Raw genomic sequence first — 15,224 nt, forward strand, 5'->3', positions numbered from 1 at the left:
TGATCACCTCATTAAGTTATATAAATGTCTAATCACTATGCTGTACATCTGAAACTACTATAACGTATTGAATGTCAACACTAACTGAGAAAATAAAACAATTATTTTTTTAAAAGGTAAGATTTAAGTAAGATAAGTATTTCTCTACCGGAGAAAATGGATTTAATTAAACAAATGAATAAACTCAGCAGTACAAATGCATAATGCAGTGACTGTCAATTATTAGGCACTTCTGTATGAGGCACTGCACTATGTAAATACTACACACGTAATCTTCCTTCCTAATGCAGACTCTTAGAAGCAGGCATTGTCATCTCCATTTTCTGGATCTGAAAACTGAGCCATAGAGAAGCAGTTAAATTCTTAGGGACACAACAGAGCTTGTTAAATAGCAAGGTTCAAACTCAGGTACTGGACTCCAAGCTCTGTGTTCCTGCTGTTACACCCCATGCCTCCAACATGACAGTGTCACCAATTAATAGCAGACAATAAGGAAAATGGTAGAAAATCACACAACCAGGCCCCGTTTTTCCACAAGGAAACTAACCATTCTGGACCCTACCACTGAATGCCAAAAGAACGCCGAATCACTGCTGACAACCAATGTCCTCACATTTCCAAAGGTCCCCTGAGCAGAGTATACAAACCATCATCACACAACTCTGTCGAGAGCAAATATACACTAACATATAGCAAAATCTAGAAAAGTTTCATTTTTACCCCATCACTCAATAATTCCACTCCAGGAATGTAACCTAGGAATTCACTCCAGGAATTCCACTCCAGGAATTTTCAAACTGTGGGTCACAAAATCAGTTTAGTGGGTCATAACCAGTATTATCCAAGAGTTTCCTGAGGACAATGGCTTCCAAACGTTTTGGAAACTCAACCCACAACAGCAAGAAATACATTTGGTATCACAACCCAAATTAATCAATCTCTCTCTCTCTCTCTCTAACACACACACACACACACACACACACACACACACACACACACATATTTAACTAAAAATAAATTTCACAAAACTGTATTTACCACTACTATATGGTCATTAACAACAGTGAAAAAGCCCTACCCTAGAAAACTCTCTTTTGCTATATATTTTTTATTACAGTAAAATATACATAACCTAAAATTTATCATTTTAATTTTTAAGTGTACAGTTCAGTGGCAGTAAGTACATTTACACTGCTGCACAACCATCACCACTATCCATCTCCAGAACTTTTTCATCATCCCAAATGAAAACTCCATAGCCATTAAACATTAACTTCTCATTCTCCTTCCCTCCCAAGCCCTGGCAACTACCACTCTACTTTCTGTTTCTATAAATTTGACTAATCCAGGTACCTCACATAACTAAAATCATATTTGTTCTTTTGTGTCTGGCTTATTTCACTTAGCATTATGTCTTCACCAATGTTGAAGCATGTATCAGAATTTCATTCTGAATAATGAAGGCATTCAGGCTGAATAATATTCCATTGTGTGTGAGCATGTGTGTGTGTGTGTGTGTGTGTAACATATATCACATTTTTCTTACCCATTCATCCAGCAATGAACATTTGAGATGTTTCTACCTTTTAGCTGTTGTGAATAACGCTGCTAAGAACATGGGTGTACAAATATCTGTTTGCATCTCTGCTTTCAATTCTTTTGGGTATATACCCAGAGCAGAATTACTGGATTATATAGTAGTTTTGAGGAACTGCCATACTGTTGTTCCAGAGCTGCGGCACTATTTTACATTTCCACCAACAATGCACAAAGGTTTCAATTTTTCCACATCCTTCTATCAATACTTGTTGTTTCCTGTTTTTTGACACAGCTCTCCTAAGGAGAGTGAAGTAGTCCAGAAAAAACTATTGCACATGTTCTCCCACAGAATGATGCAGTATTTTTCACATCACAACAGCATAAAATGGGATACAATCCAAATGTCCATCAAGAATGTTTAATTGTAGTCATACAATGGAGTACCATACATATATGGCAGTAAAAAAAAATGAATGGATATTTGGCAGGATGAAACATGAATGAATCCCAAGAACATAACTGGGTGAAACTTGTAACATATAAAAATATGACATTCCATTTATACAAGGTTCAAAAACATGCAAAACTAGACAATACATTGCTTAGAGATACCTATGTCTGTTAAAACTATCTGAAAAAAACAAAGAATGATAAGTGATTTAAAAAATATATTAGGATAATGGATACCTCTGAGGAGAGTAGAAGAAAGATTTTAAAGGTGATGTTCTTTTTCTTAAAGTGGATGGTGGGTACTTGGATATTCGCTGTACTGTTTTTCTTTACACCTTATGTATCTTCTATAAATGCTCTTTTATAGCCATTCAATATTTACTAAAAAGTTTTTTAACTTTAAAAACCATTTTAATTTTAAAAAGACATAGTGGGCAGTAAGAATCTGTCCTATGGCTCCCGAGACAAGGGCCAACCTAAAACGGAACTACTGAATCCGATCACGGGGTTAGAATAATGCTAAGGACAATCCTGTTTCTATTTTAAGATTCCATGCATGTGTTCATACAACAAATATCTAGTGCGATCGGTCCATGTGCCAAGTATTAGTTTAGCTGCTGGGAGTATAGCAGTCAGCAAAACAGATAAAAATTTCTGCCCTTGCAAATGCATGTCTAGCATCGCTGGCCTGGTATTTGGAATCTGATGTAGCTAATTGACAGGTTAACTGTTGGGTACCCTTCCGGCTGATGCTCTAAGGAGACATATCCTATTCCAGAGAGAAGCAAGTCAGAAAAGGCTTTTGGAATGGCCAAAATAGTCAGGACTCTGAATTCAACATCTTATCATCCCAAGTCTCCTTCACATGAAGTCAAGTGTTTCCTTTTTGAAGGAATGGCATTGGTACACCAAAGGCTCTGTTCTGCCATTCTGATGAAGAAAATCATCTCAAGGAAATGAAGTCTGGTTTTCATCTGAGTTCTTTATGTTTTTATAGCTACTTAATCTCAAATTTTGGAGAAAACAACACATTTGTTTCTCTTCCAATTATAGTCTTTAACAGCATGTACAGCAAATTCCCTTCAGCATGAGGTAACGGCTTGCTGGGCATTTCCTGTTCTGGTGTACTGGACATAGAAGCAGGTTTACAGGGTTACTCAGTCAGACGCATGGGTGGCTCTGTGCACCAGACACGTGCGTGTAATAAAGCCATAATGGGAAGGGGAGTGGACATAAAAAGAAGAAAATAAAGGTGCTCCACCTTCAGGAAGGATCTACTTAGCAACCCTATGCAAAAGTCCTTTTCCCTGGCTTTTTGTTAATATTAGTACAAAAAGACAAGGAAGGCATGCTATTCTTTTCTGTTCCTTCACTTCTCTAGCCTTATTAATACCTTTAAATTCAGCCAATTTCAACTCAAAACTTTCCACCAGTGGGGGAGGGGGAAAGGGAAAAGATTTGTGGCTGCATGTTTAAGAAAGAAGCTGAATTCATCACAGTGACAGGGGAGAGTGTTGGCAGAGATCTGAGCTATTTATTCTTTTAGGAAAATCCTATAAAGAATGACACAAGGAAGCCTCTATCTGCAGTCTTGTTCATCACACTGGTGAAGAATCCGATAACAGATGTATGCAGCAGCGTGATTTAGTGCCAGGAGCTGGCCCCTGATGTGTATTAATACAGCGGCAAAGCGGAACGCACCTCTCTTCATCACTCATTTCTATAAAAGAGGTGGAATCCGAGATGGCCCGATGTTAGGCAGGGCAAGCCCATTTGTTCTACTGACTGATGGCGCGGGCTTGGGCTATGTCCTTCACCTCCATGGGGCACTCGGGTTGTGGGGAGAAAAAAACAACGTTCAGTGAAGCAAACCTTAGCCAACAAGTGAGAGGAGGAGTTGGGCTCGCAGGGGAAATGTCTAATGCTCAAGTCTTGTTTACTACCTCCCAGGCCAGGTCCCGGTCTGAATAGGAAAAAAGGATTTTAAACTCTTCTCAACAGGTCTTCTCTTACAAGCAATTAAAAGCTGAAAACAGAAGCTGGATATTAAGGAGGAAAAAAAGAACAAAAACAGAAGAGGGGAGATTGTGTTTTAACGTTTCCAATGCCATAGACTGAATGAGGATCCGGGATTTGATGTGAAGTCATAGTTTGGAACCAACGCTACCATATAAGACAGAACACCTGCGGTCTTTAAGAGGCCAGCTCTAGAGTCAGAGGGAAACCCGGCTGACCTTGGCTTTGTAATTTATCGACCATGTGACCTCGGGGAAGTGATTAACCTCTCTAAGCCTCAAATATCTCGCGTATTGGGAATAAAAACAGCATCTACCTTACAAAGTTGTTGCAAAGATTAAGTGAAATAATGCATGCAAAGGGCATAGCCATGTGGAAATCACTAAAAAAATTTACTACAATCATCAGACCTGTGATTAAGATTCTCCATTATCATGACAATCTCAGTCTGAACCATTATCAAGCAGTTGTCCCAAACAGAAGCTTAAAGAGGTGAATTTCAGAGCATGTTGAAACTTACTAAGTGAAGGTAGGGGAAAGAGCTTCCTATTTGTCATAGGTCTACTCTCAACTACCAATTGCTCTGATCTATACATAATATAAAGTATTTTATTATAACATATTTTCTGAAGAAAATAAAAATATGATATACTCAATTCCCACAGAATGAATTCACTATCATCAAAAAAAACAACTTTGGGGATCGGTGGATACCAGTGGGGAAGCGGGTCGAGATGGGTGAACGAGGAGAGGGCAGTCATTTGTATGGTGATAGACAGTAACTAGACTTTTTTGGGGTGATCAATTTGTAGTGTATACAGATGTTGAATTATAATGCTGCACACCTGAAACTTACATAATAAAAAAAAGAAAAATAAATAACTAGGTATTTCTGATAGTACTACAAACAGATATGGTCTTTTTATCCCAGGGATTACAGCCTAAATTGTATTGATATAATATAAAGGATTTCCTAGGATAACTAATTACATTTAACTATATTCTCTTTTTCAAAGAAAAATATCTGTAGACATCCAATATTCTTGCTGACATAAATATGTAACTATTCCCCTTTGCTTTCATTTAAAGATAACATACAGTAAAGTGCATAAATCATAACGGTATATAGCTCAGTGAATTTTTACATATGTATATACTCATGTAATTCTCACCTAGCTCAGGATATAGAACATTGCCAGCAACCCAGAAGGCTTCTTTATGTCTTCTTGTGGTCACTACCCACCTACCAGAGATAACCACAATTTTGGTTTCTATGAACTAGTTTTGCCCAGAAAACTAAAGGTTTTAACTTGAAAAATTGTTTTTAATTAGAAATTTCATGACTGGTAAAATATTAGCACTCTACTATACATAAAACAATGAGAATATATTGTACTGTATACTAAATAAGAAAGTAAATAAGCATATGTGGCTTCTTGGCTACTGACTAAATACTGCCACCCTAGCAGGATTTTCCTGAACACAGACCTAATTTCTTACCTGTGCTAGAACAAAAGCACAGATGACTGAAGATGGTTGATAGTGAAACACAGGGATTCAAACTCAAGAAAGCTGTGTGACACAGTGAAAACACATAGACTTCAGGGTCAGAGAGAACTAGGTTTGAATTCTTAAAATATGCATGATCTTGGGCTAATTATTTCTCACATTCTCAGTTTGCCCATGTAAAATGGAAATAAAATGACCTATCTTACAAAGGTTACATGAAAGGTATATAAAACATAATTTAGCACCTGACACACAGTAGGGGCTCAATAAATGATAGCTACATACAATTACCTGCATTTGGGCTAGACAGAGATGCTGTGGCCACAGGTTTCCGTTTCCTCTTGATGTCACGTGAACATGGGGGTCCCAAGTGTATGTTTGCCTGTCTGCAGATGTGAGGAAAGAAAATATTGTTTTAACTTTGTAATTCTTATTGTTTAAGACATTATGTTCAGCCTGGATGAAATCCTTGACCCATTACAGATTATATGCTAACAAGGCAGGCGCCATACTTTGCCTTGTCAGTACAAGATTATTCACAATTAATCATAACTCACTCTTTACTTAACAGTATATACCCATTCTAAACTTTTCACCTGATTTCAGAATAGCAGACATTTGAGATTAATTTCTGTAAATATGTTTCATTACATGCTGATTTTTGTACAATTATTTTTCATAAAAACTACAACTGCAATTGTTCTAAACTCACTAATGAAATACCTACTCCCAAGGGGTAATATATTGAAAAGTTTAACGCTGCATGAACAGAGATATTTGTGTAGAATTTTAATAGGGAGTTTAACCCTTCTATCACTATACATCTGGATTTTTAGTGGTGTCTTTGTCACAAGTTAAGTTTGGTTTCTGGGATTTTTAAACATATAAATTATGCGCTAATAACATGTCCCCTCATCTGACTGTTCAGCTTATTTTAAAAACAAAACAGTGAGAGCTTTAAAGCTAGAAAAGCAAAAGACTCTCTGGGCTTCACACTGAAATAGCTGGCATGCTCTTTGAGTTCCCCAGTCCCTCATCTCTCATAACTATACATAAAACAATGAGAATATATTGTACTGTATACTAAATAAGAAAGTAAATAAGCATATGTGGCTTCTTGGCTACTGACTAAATACTGCCACCCTAGCAGGATTTTCCTGAACACAGACCTAGATAGATGCTGCCCCTGATGAAGGAGCAAGCTGATTCTCACCTTTACACAAAGCTTTCCTTGCACATGCAAGGCCTTACCTATCACGAATCATTATTTAGCTGCTGTACGCATATCTCTTTCCCTAATGAGGCTTAGTCTCCTTGAGAATAGGGACCATATTTATATTTCTTTCATAATTTTCCAATCATCTACCCACCTTAGCAGAAGGTACATAGCTAATCCCTATAAAATATTTGCTGACTGGAACTGTTATGAATAAAAGTCCTAAAAACCAAATAGCCAATCACACACTTACAATGGTAAAAAATGGTAACTTTTATGTTATGTATATTTTATCACAATTTTTAAAACATAGCTAGAGTACATAACATATAAAAAGGAATTTAGTAAAATTATACCAGATGAACCCCTAACTGGTAGAACCAGCTGGGGATCAAGTCTCATGGCTTAAAACTGGAACCTCAGTCAACTCTAAAGGAACTTAGTTAGCAAGGCAACAAGACAACTGTTGAATGGACAAATTTTCCTATTCAGAGGGGCCCCAATCTTAAGAAATTTTTTAGAAGCCAAGAATACAAAAACAGGCAGAGATTTAAAATATAAGCCTGTGGTTTGGAAAAGTCCATCCAAATCAACTTTTACTGCTCACTTTCTTCTGTATGGAAAGAAGAGTTAACTTTAAGTATCCCATTAATAATTAATTCCAAATCCCCAATGTAAAATGTAAATATAAATGTGTAAAGTAGGGAAAACAATTCATTTTTCATACCTTACCTAAGGCCCAGGAGTAAGTCCAAATTAGCATGCTGATGTAATAATAAGAAAGATAGATGACAGAACGTCAAAAGTAGACAGGTCTTTAGTCTAAATGCAGAGGTGGTAATTCCCTTTGAAGCCAGACACAGGCAGAAAAGAAAGTGACACTACAAAATTTTGTTTCTCCTCCAAACAGAGAAATGTACCAGATACAGTCCTTTTTTCCACAGACAAGGTACTGGACGTACACTCAGACCCCAACTCCAACTGTCCGAGCACTTGGGTCTAATTCAATCCTGCTTCTCCTGAAGTACTTCCGAAAGAGAAAGCAGTTAAAGGGTAACAGTTTATATCCATGCCCTTACTTCTTTACCTCAAGCTCATTAAAGGACGCTCCAAAACTTTTCAGATTAAATGTTAACACCAGGGTGTGGAGGACGAGGGGCAGCGACTAGGAGCTTCGGGGATTCTTTCTGATGATGTTCTGCTCCTGGATATGGATGCTGGTTACTTGGATGGGACTTCGTGAAAATTCATCAAGTATGTATTTCTTTGTAAACTTCTCTGTATGCATATTGTCCTTCAATTAATTAAAAAACTCTGCTTCTTCATTATCAAAGTTTACAAAATGCTGAGCTTTATGAAATGGATACAAAGTGAAATGCATAAGAAAAGTACTCAAAAGGGCTTTAAGATATTCCCAGAGTACTAACTTGGGCTGACCTAACCAAATACTGCCTTTTATTTACATGCCATCCAACATTTTCACAGCTTTGCGTGTTTAATGTATGTCAGTTAAATGGTTAAGGGCACATATTATCACTCCTCTATGGACCTAGTCAGTATCTTATCTCACATTTTCAAGGAATGACAATTTTGGAGTAAAAAGATGAGAACCACTTATGCACCAAAATGTTTCAAGTTTTAACCGTTTTAAATAAAATACAGTGGTTTTTTAATGCTTATTTATTTTAGTAAAATGAAAATAAGTATGACTTACCCACTACTACACACATAGGTGCACTATCCGACTGCACCATATTCTGCAACGTCCTGTGGGGACACCTGTGGACTCAGAGGCCCAGGCGGTCCCTAGGATGCCCTGCCCCTCTGGGCCATGGTTCTTCGATCCCCCCTCTTCCCTGCTCAGTGACATGAAGGGCTTCAGGGCTAACTGTCCCTACATTAAATGACCCCAACTGCTAAGCCTCCGGCCGGTTACTCTTTCGGCAGTAAATGCTCTACTTCTACCACCCCATTCCCACTCGTAATGGTTACCTTGAACATCCTAAATCCTTCAACTTTTGCAATTCCTCTGATTGTAACAGGAAAAAACCGAAGGCTTACCAGGGAAACCAGGTAATGAAACTTATTAAGTCAATAACCTTATTTTGTTGTAAAAGTATGTATTTTTGTGTGGACTATTTTCTTTCTACTCAGCAGTTTTGCTGCTTCTTCCATTGTTCACCAAGTTTTTACTGAGCACCGGGGTATGGTGGTGAATAAAACAGCTTCTTCCCTAATGGACCTTGTGGTCTAGTACTATTTCCCGCTGCACAGCTCTTCTAGTTACAGAATCTGAATCACAGAAAAACTGAGGCAGAGATAAAGAGAAGTCACGTTCATTACCAAAACCCAGGTTAATGCTCCTTCCTTCTTAAAACGTTTCTCTTAAGACCGTTTTCAAGTCAGAGAGCTATTGCACAAGGGGTAGAATAACATCACAGCTTAGGGCTCAGTACAGAAGGGATGTCTGTACCTCCCAGCGAAGATGTGGGGAGGGATGAAGAGAAACAGCCAGACTGTTACAGAAGCACAGTAAGACATTCCCTTCTTTCTGGTTTTAAGCGAGCACTGGTAATGGCAGAGTTACAGCTTGGGAAAATCTATTTTTCCCTGTGAGGGCTCTGTCTCCTTGGGAAGAACCTTAGAGGACAAAGGAGGAAGAGAACCCAGAACAAGGCTGGGGAGAGCAAAGAGGATGGCAGTGCTTGGGGCAAGAGGATTTAAAGAAGACAGGAAATGGAACCTGCCATGCTGTAGAGCACATTCAGAACATGAGGACAGCCCTGTTCAGGAATAAAAAGCAACCCGTATGGGATCGGAAGGGCCCCTTGAGCTCTTCTGGGAACCCGAGTATGGGGGCAGGCAACTGCTGCAGCCCCAGCTTTCTATTCAAGAGGTAGTTCCAATTTTTGTTAAACCCCAAATAACCCCCTATCAGTCAACTGTCGACATCAAAACCTAATGAAGGGAAGGAAAAATAAAGAGACTGACCTCCTTCGGCCCCCATTTTCATTTCGGAGCATTTAACCACCGCGGCTCCTTTTCTTTTCGATGTGTTCTTTTTTCAATTTGTGTTATTTTATTCGGACAGTATCACTGTCTACTCACAAGACAGAAATTGAAAAGGGACAATGCACAAGTGAAGTATCACGAGAGACAGGGAAAAAGAGTCTGACCTTCCTCTTCTCACCAACACACAGAGCCCCCTCCCTGTAGGTAGAAACAGTAGAAGATTGAACTAGATTTTTAAAAACTTTTTCAAGAGCAGCATACAGTTGTTTTGTGTTGCAAACTACGTACTATACGTGGGAAAGAGGACCTCCTCTCAATTATGCAGCAAGCAAAAAAGGCGTAAGCATAACTTAAGCTAAAAATCCCTACCAAGTTATGAAAACTTCCTTCTCAATTGGACTGACAAATGATTATCAGAATGACGTATGGAGTTTCGACAAAATACACATCTCCCAGCACGCTGGGGTGGGAGAAGGACCAGTAATACGTTTATTTTAAAATACGCCAAATTCCCCAAACTAAGCTAGTCAATAAAAGATCTAAATGTTTAACTTAAAGAATAACAGAATGATTAAAATGGATATAAATTTAAATTAAAATACTGTTCCCTAGTATATAAGTAATTAACCCTGAGGAAAAAACAGGCTAGCTGGCTCCGTTTCATCTGACTGGGGCCTCAGCGTCCTTCGGGCACTGCTTCTTTCACAGCATGAGGGCTAGGTCAGTACTTCCCCTAAAGCATCACATTCAGCAACATTTGCCGAAAAGAATTTATGGGGGATACGAGCATTAAAAGCGACAAACACCCTCTTTAAAGACATTCTTGCTTCAGGAGAAGCCACTACATTCATATCCTAAATGTGAAGGTGAATGCTGAAGATTAACAATTAATTGAAAGAGTATTCTGTATATCCACGGTAAACACAACATTTCTGTTTTATTTTTTACTGCAGGTAACTGAAAGATCAGGTGAGTTGTTAAAACTGCACTGTTACTTAGGAAACTGGGCAGATCACTATGTCCCTGGGGCAGGAATGTACTTTTAGGGGAAAAAAATTACTTTGAGAAACACATGCATGTTTAATAGAACCAATGTTGGCAAAAAAATAACTGAAGTGACTGCTTTAGATTTAGAACAAAGATGTTTAGAGTCACACCTAAGGAGAGAAAACAGTCTTTATCTGCTGATGGCAAGCTAATTTAAGGAACAGTTCACCTTCAAAAATCCCTCATTTCTAAAACCCATTGAAAACTTCATGTTTTTGCATGAAGTAAAAATAAAATTCATTGTGAAAAGGTATTTATTTACTGTACTTTTTCTTAAACACAAACAAATAAGTAACATCAAGAAAAAATTATTGATAGTTCCAAGGACCAAAGGACATACATATCATATTCCAATTATTCTCCTTTATTACTAATCTATTCACCTCAGTTATTTTTAACAACAACGTCTGAAGGCCTACCCTGTGTAAAGCATTCTGCTGGATGTAGAAATGGGATCCACAAGACGACTGAGCCCAGGGCCCTTCCACCGGGAGCTAACAACGTAAGGGGGAAGGCTGATGCATAAAGAACTGAGCTGTAATTAAGGAAGAAGCAAAGTGAGAGCCAGGGTAAAATGAGGGAAAACAGAACTAAATCTAGGGAAGTAGACACAGCCCTTCCTCACATGTGACTTTATCTTCAGGGTTAACTGATACTTACTGAATACCCAATAGGGGAAATATTTTCACTGACTTACACACAAGAAACGAACCTGGCTTGTGACACTAGAAGCAGCTAGGAAAAGAAAACCACTTCACAATTCCAGGGCACAGTGGAGGTTTATCTAAGAAGAAGAGATCCAACGCCACTAGTGTTTTCATTCAAAACTAACCCTCAGCAGTCTGTAACAAACTGCTCACAAGCACCTGAAAACTCGCCGCAATCTACTTCCCACAGCGGAGCCAAGGATGACAAATCATGAAGCTGTTTCATGCCACCCACAGGAGCAGAAGAGTTTCACATCAGTTGGAAAGATGGGTATATTACAATGGAAAACAGAGAGAAAGAAAATGCTTCCACTACACCACTTAGGCTATGGGATGGCAGCTGGCTGAGCGCTGATGTAAACGAGACCGTCCACCAGGACAGAAGATTCAAGAACTGCGGACTGTGTAATGGGAAGCTCCGACTGCACGGGCAGCCCTGTGACAATATTACAGCAGAAAAACTTCCTCACACATGGCTGAAGCGAAGGCACTGAAGAGGTGAGCAAGAGCTGCTGTACATCACAGTATCCCCAACAGGTACTGGACTAACAAAAGGTTCTTTCCCCCAAGCCCTGAGGTAAAACCTGAGGCTGTTTACTGTGGCTCCAAAGGTCAAAATTAATAGAATGAATTGAGTCTTCTTCTTGCTCTTTGAAACTCCTTGTCGAGTGGCACAGCCAGCTGGGCACACAACTCTGATATGCAGATCATCACGTTTGTGAACAGATAAAATGAATTACAATGAGCACAGCCTATCATACTTCAAATCTCTAGTGGGCAGGAAGGTCTCTCTCTTTTACCCAAACCGTATCCAAATGGCTCCTCTTATGGTCCATTTGAGGCCATTTAAGCACCTCAAGAATCTGTACTACATCTCATTAGCAAACAGCTCTGGACGCCAACTCCAAGTCCGTAAAACTCCAATTATCCTAAGGACAAAGTAGGGTAGTAACTATGTAACAAAAATAATAATATCAGCTTCCAGTATGTGAAACATTCAAACATGTTATTTCATTTTTATCACCACTAGCCCAATAAATACATTTTAAAGATGAGGAAATTGAGGTACGGGGAGGTTAAGTCATTTGCCCAGGTAAAGCCAAGATTCTTACCTGGGTCTGCCTCACACCAATGTCCACTAGTACGAGATTAAGAACTTAAAGAAGGACTAAATGGAAATGGTGATCCATTACCAAACCATCACCCCAAATAGAAGAAAGGTCAGGAAAGTTGGAGAACACTAACTGCCACAAGACATTCAAAAACTACAGCTGGTGACTTGCGCCTCATACGGAGAGATGGAGCCACTGATAAGTTCTAGTTTTGGTTTTCTGAGGCCATAATGGTAAGAAACGCTACTCTGCACCATCGGCAAATCTCTCATTTTAGGAAAGCTGCCCACAGCACTCGCTCATCACCATTCTCTGACTGTGTCCTTGACAGCAACACCACTGCCTCTATCAGAACACCAATCACACCATCTGCTGTTTGAGCGGCAGCAATTCTTAACACCCGTACCAAGTATTACTACTTGGATGTAATAGCAACATCCCAGGGCCAGCCATCGAAGCCACCACACCACAACCGCCAGCTGTCCAGCGACCCGTCCACCCAGCCAACGACTCCTCGTAATCACTGCGTGCCGGGCTCTGGGCTAAACCCCAACACCCTCTCTGTCACCCGCAGCAGTGCTCCAAAGCTAAGAAAAGTCCACTGTCCCACCTCCCACAAGGAATCATGCTCACAGTATCAAAGCACAGAGCTCGTGCCAATTATGAAACAGGATTTCCGTTAAGCGAATCACAGAGAACCAGTCATAAAACCATATTCATTTAGGGCAATAGTTCTTAACCCCAGCTGCATACTGGAAGTCACCTGGGAGCTTTAAAATAATGCCAAATGCCTGGGCCTCATCCCAGACCAATTAAATCACAATCTTAGGAAGTGGGGCCCGGCATGGATTTATGTTTTAAAGCTTCTCAGGTGATTCCAAAGTGCAGCCAGGGTTGAACACCACTAACCTTAAGTATTTCTAGAGTGGTTATTTCTGAAAAGCGCTTAATTCACATATCTATTAGGTGGCACACACCACAAAGACTCCCTCTCCCATCCACGCACCTGCCATCTGGGCTGTATTAAAATGATACATCAATAAAATGATCTCTTAGGATCACAGTCCCATTATTTCTTTGTTTATAGCAGTGAAATACTAAACAAGCGTGTACGGTGAGGTCACTCGTGGCCCCGGCGACCCCCGGCCTCACGCTGAGAACCAGAGCTGAATAAGGCCCTAGCAATGAGGAGGCAGGTAAGGGTCCTCTCTCAGGCAGGTGAGCGTGTGGTTCTGTGGAACTGGCCAGGCCCAGGCAGGAAGCAGCCTCTGCTCAATACCCTGACAGGAGGAAACCTTCACAGTTCAGGCATGATTATCAAACTCTTTGTGCTCTTAAAGGAGAGTAATTATAGGCATGTGAAAAAAGAAAAGCACTCCCCGAGGAACTCTTCCTCACATGCTTCCCAAGAGGCACTAGGGCCATTAAAAATTCCATGATGAAGAGGAAAAACAGCCTGGGAACAGCCAGGAGGCAATACAGCAAATTAATACACCAGCCCTCCTTGGGGAAAGCTGTGATAAAACAGGAAACACTTCTCTCTTCGCAAAATAAAATTATACCACTAATGATAACATAGTCACCACACACACACAAATCGTTCTAATGATGGGTGTGAAATTCCCAACGCTGCCCCGATGCTTTGAAAGAAATCTTTTCCTATGACAGATAAAATGGAACAAGAAAAAGTAAAATTTCCATTCGAAACAGTTTTTAATACAGCCATTCACCTGCCTCTTCCCTACCACCACCACTCTAACATTCTCCTTCGTCGGCGCCAGGCTGGGTTCAAATGGTCCACTCTTTATAAAGCTCACCAGCTAGTTCTGAATCCACTCTCGTCAGCTGGCCACACCAAAGCTGACTGCTCCTTCTCCACAGACCGTTTGCTAAGCAGGGACCCCACTATTTCCAAGAAATGAGAGGAGTCCCAGGGGCTCAGTGTTTCATCACCCACATTTTCTAAAAACTGCACAGAGGTCACTTGTGCTGATCACTTCCCACAGATGAGTGATTACCAAACTACTGATTGTGCACCCTCATGAGCAAAAAATTTGAGCAAACACTCCCTATATATGTAATACATGCACATAAAACTAAAATATGTGCTGCTAGACTAATATATGTACAATTTAAAACAAAAAATAATTTAAGGATAAGAAAATATAAATAAGTGTAAGTTTACAAATTTTCTCCCCCGACCGCACAGAACCGCCGTGCGGCAACCCGCTTTGCATCGCTCCCCTGGGAAGGATGTCTAGGAGGGCAAGGATCCGCTATAATCGTCTACATTCTCTCGCCTTGCTCTTGGCAATGGTCTAAAGCACTAAGTCGTATTTCCCCAGAGCTGAGGGCACCAGAAGCACAGCCTAGACTTCCCCATGTTTCCAAGTCTAGCCACAAGCACTGCCAGCAAGAGAATGAAGATAATGAGGTGGATAATGAGACACACAGAGAAACAAGAAGCCGACACCCACTCCAGCCAGGAGGAGGCTTTAAAGGCAACAGGAAACCTGATAAAAGCACGGATAGCAATCTCAGCAGAGCACAGCTCCAGGTAGCAGAGGTAAAGGAAGGCAGACAAATAATCCACCTTCAGCATCGGGCATGATACAC

At 40.0% G+C, this 15,224-nt stretch overlaps 1 protein-coding gene across 2 annotated transcripts in view; it reads right to left on the reverse strand.

Moving 5' to 3' along the window:
• Nucleotides 1-15,224, reverse strand: part of GPATCH2L (G-patch domain containing 2 like) — a 56,407-nt gene that overhangs the window by 11,054 nt on the left and 30,129 nt on the right. For both annotated transcript variants that reach the window (XM_033107664.1, XM_033107665.1), the window contains exon 9: nt 5,806-5,900. In XM_033107664.1, coding sequence (XP_032963555.1) covers nt 5,806-5,900 — 95 coding nt within the window. The remainder of the gene's footprint in view (nt 1-5,805; nt 5,901-15,224) is intronic.

The sequence above is a fragment of the Rhinolophus ferrumequinum genome, chromosome 6 (assembly GCF_004115265.2).
Source record: "Rhinolophus ferrumequinum isolate MPI-CBG mRhiFer1 chromosome 6, mRhiFer1_v1.p, whole genome shotgun sequence".
Lineage (NCBI taxonomy): Eukaryota > Metazoa > Chordata > Mammalia > Chiroptera > Rhinolophidae > Rhinolophus > Rhinolophus ferrumequinum.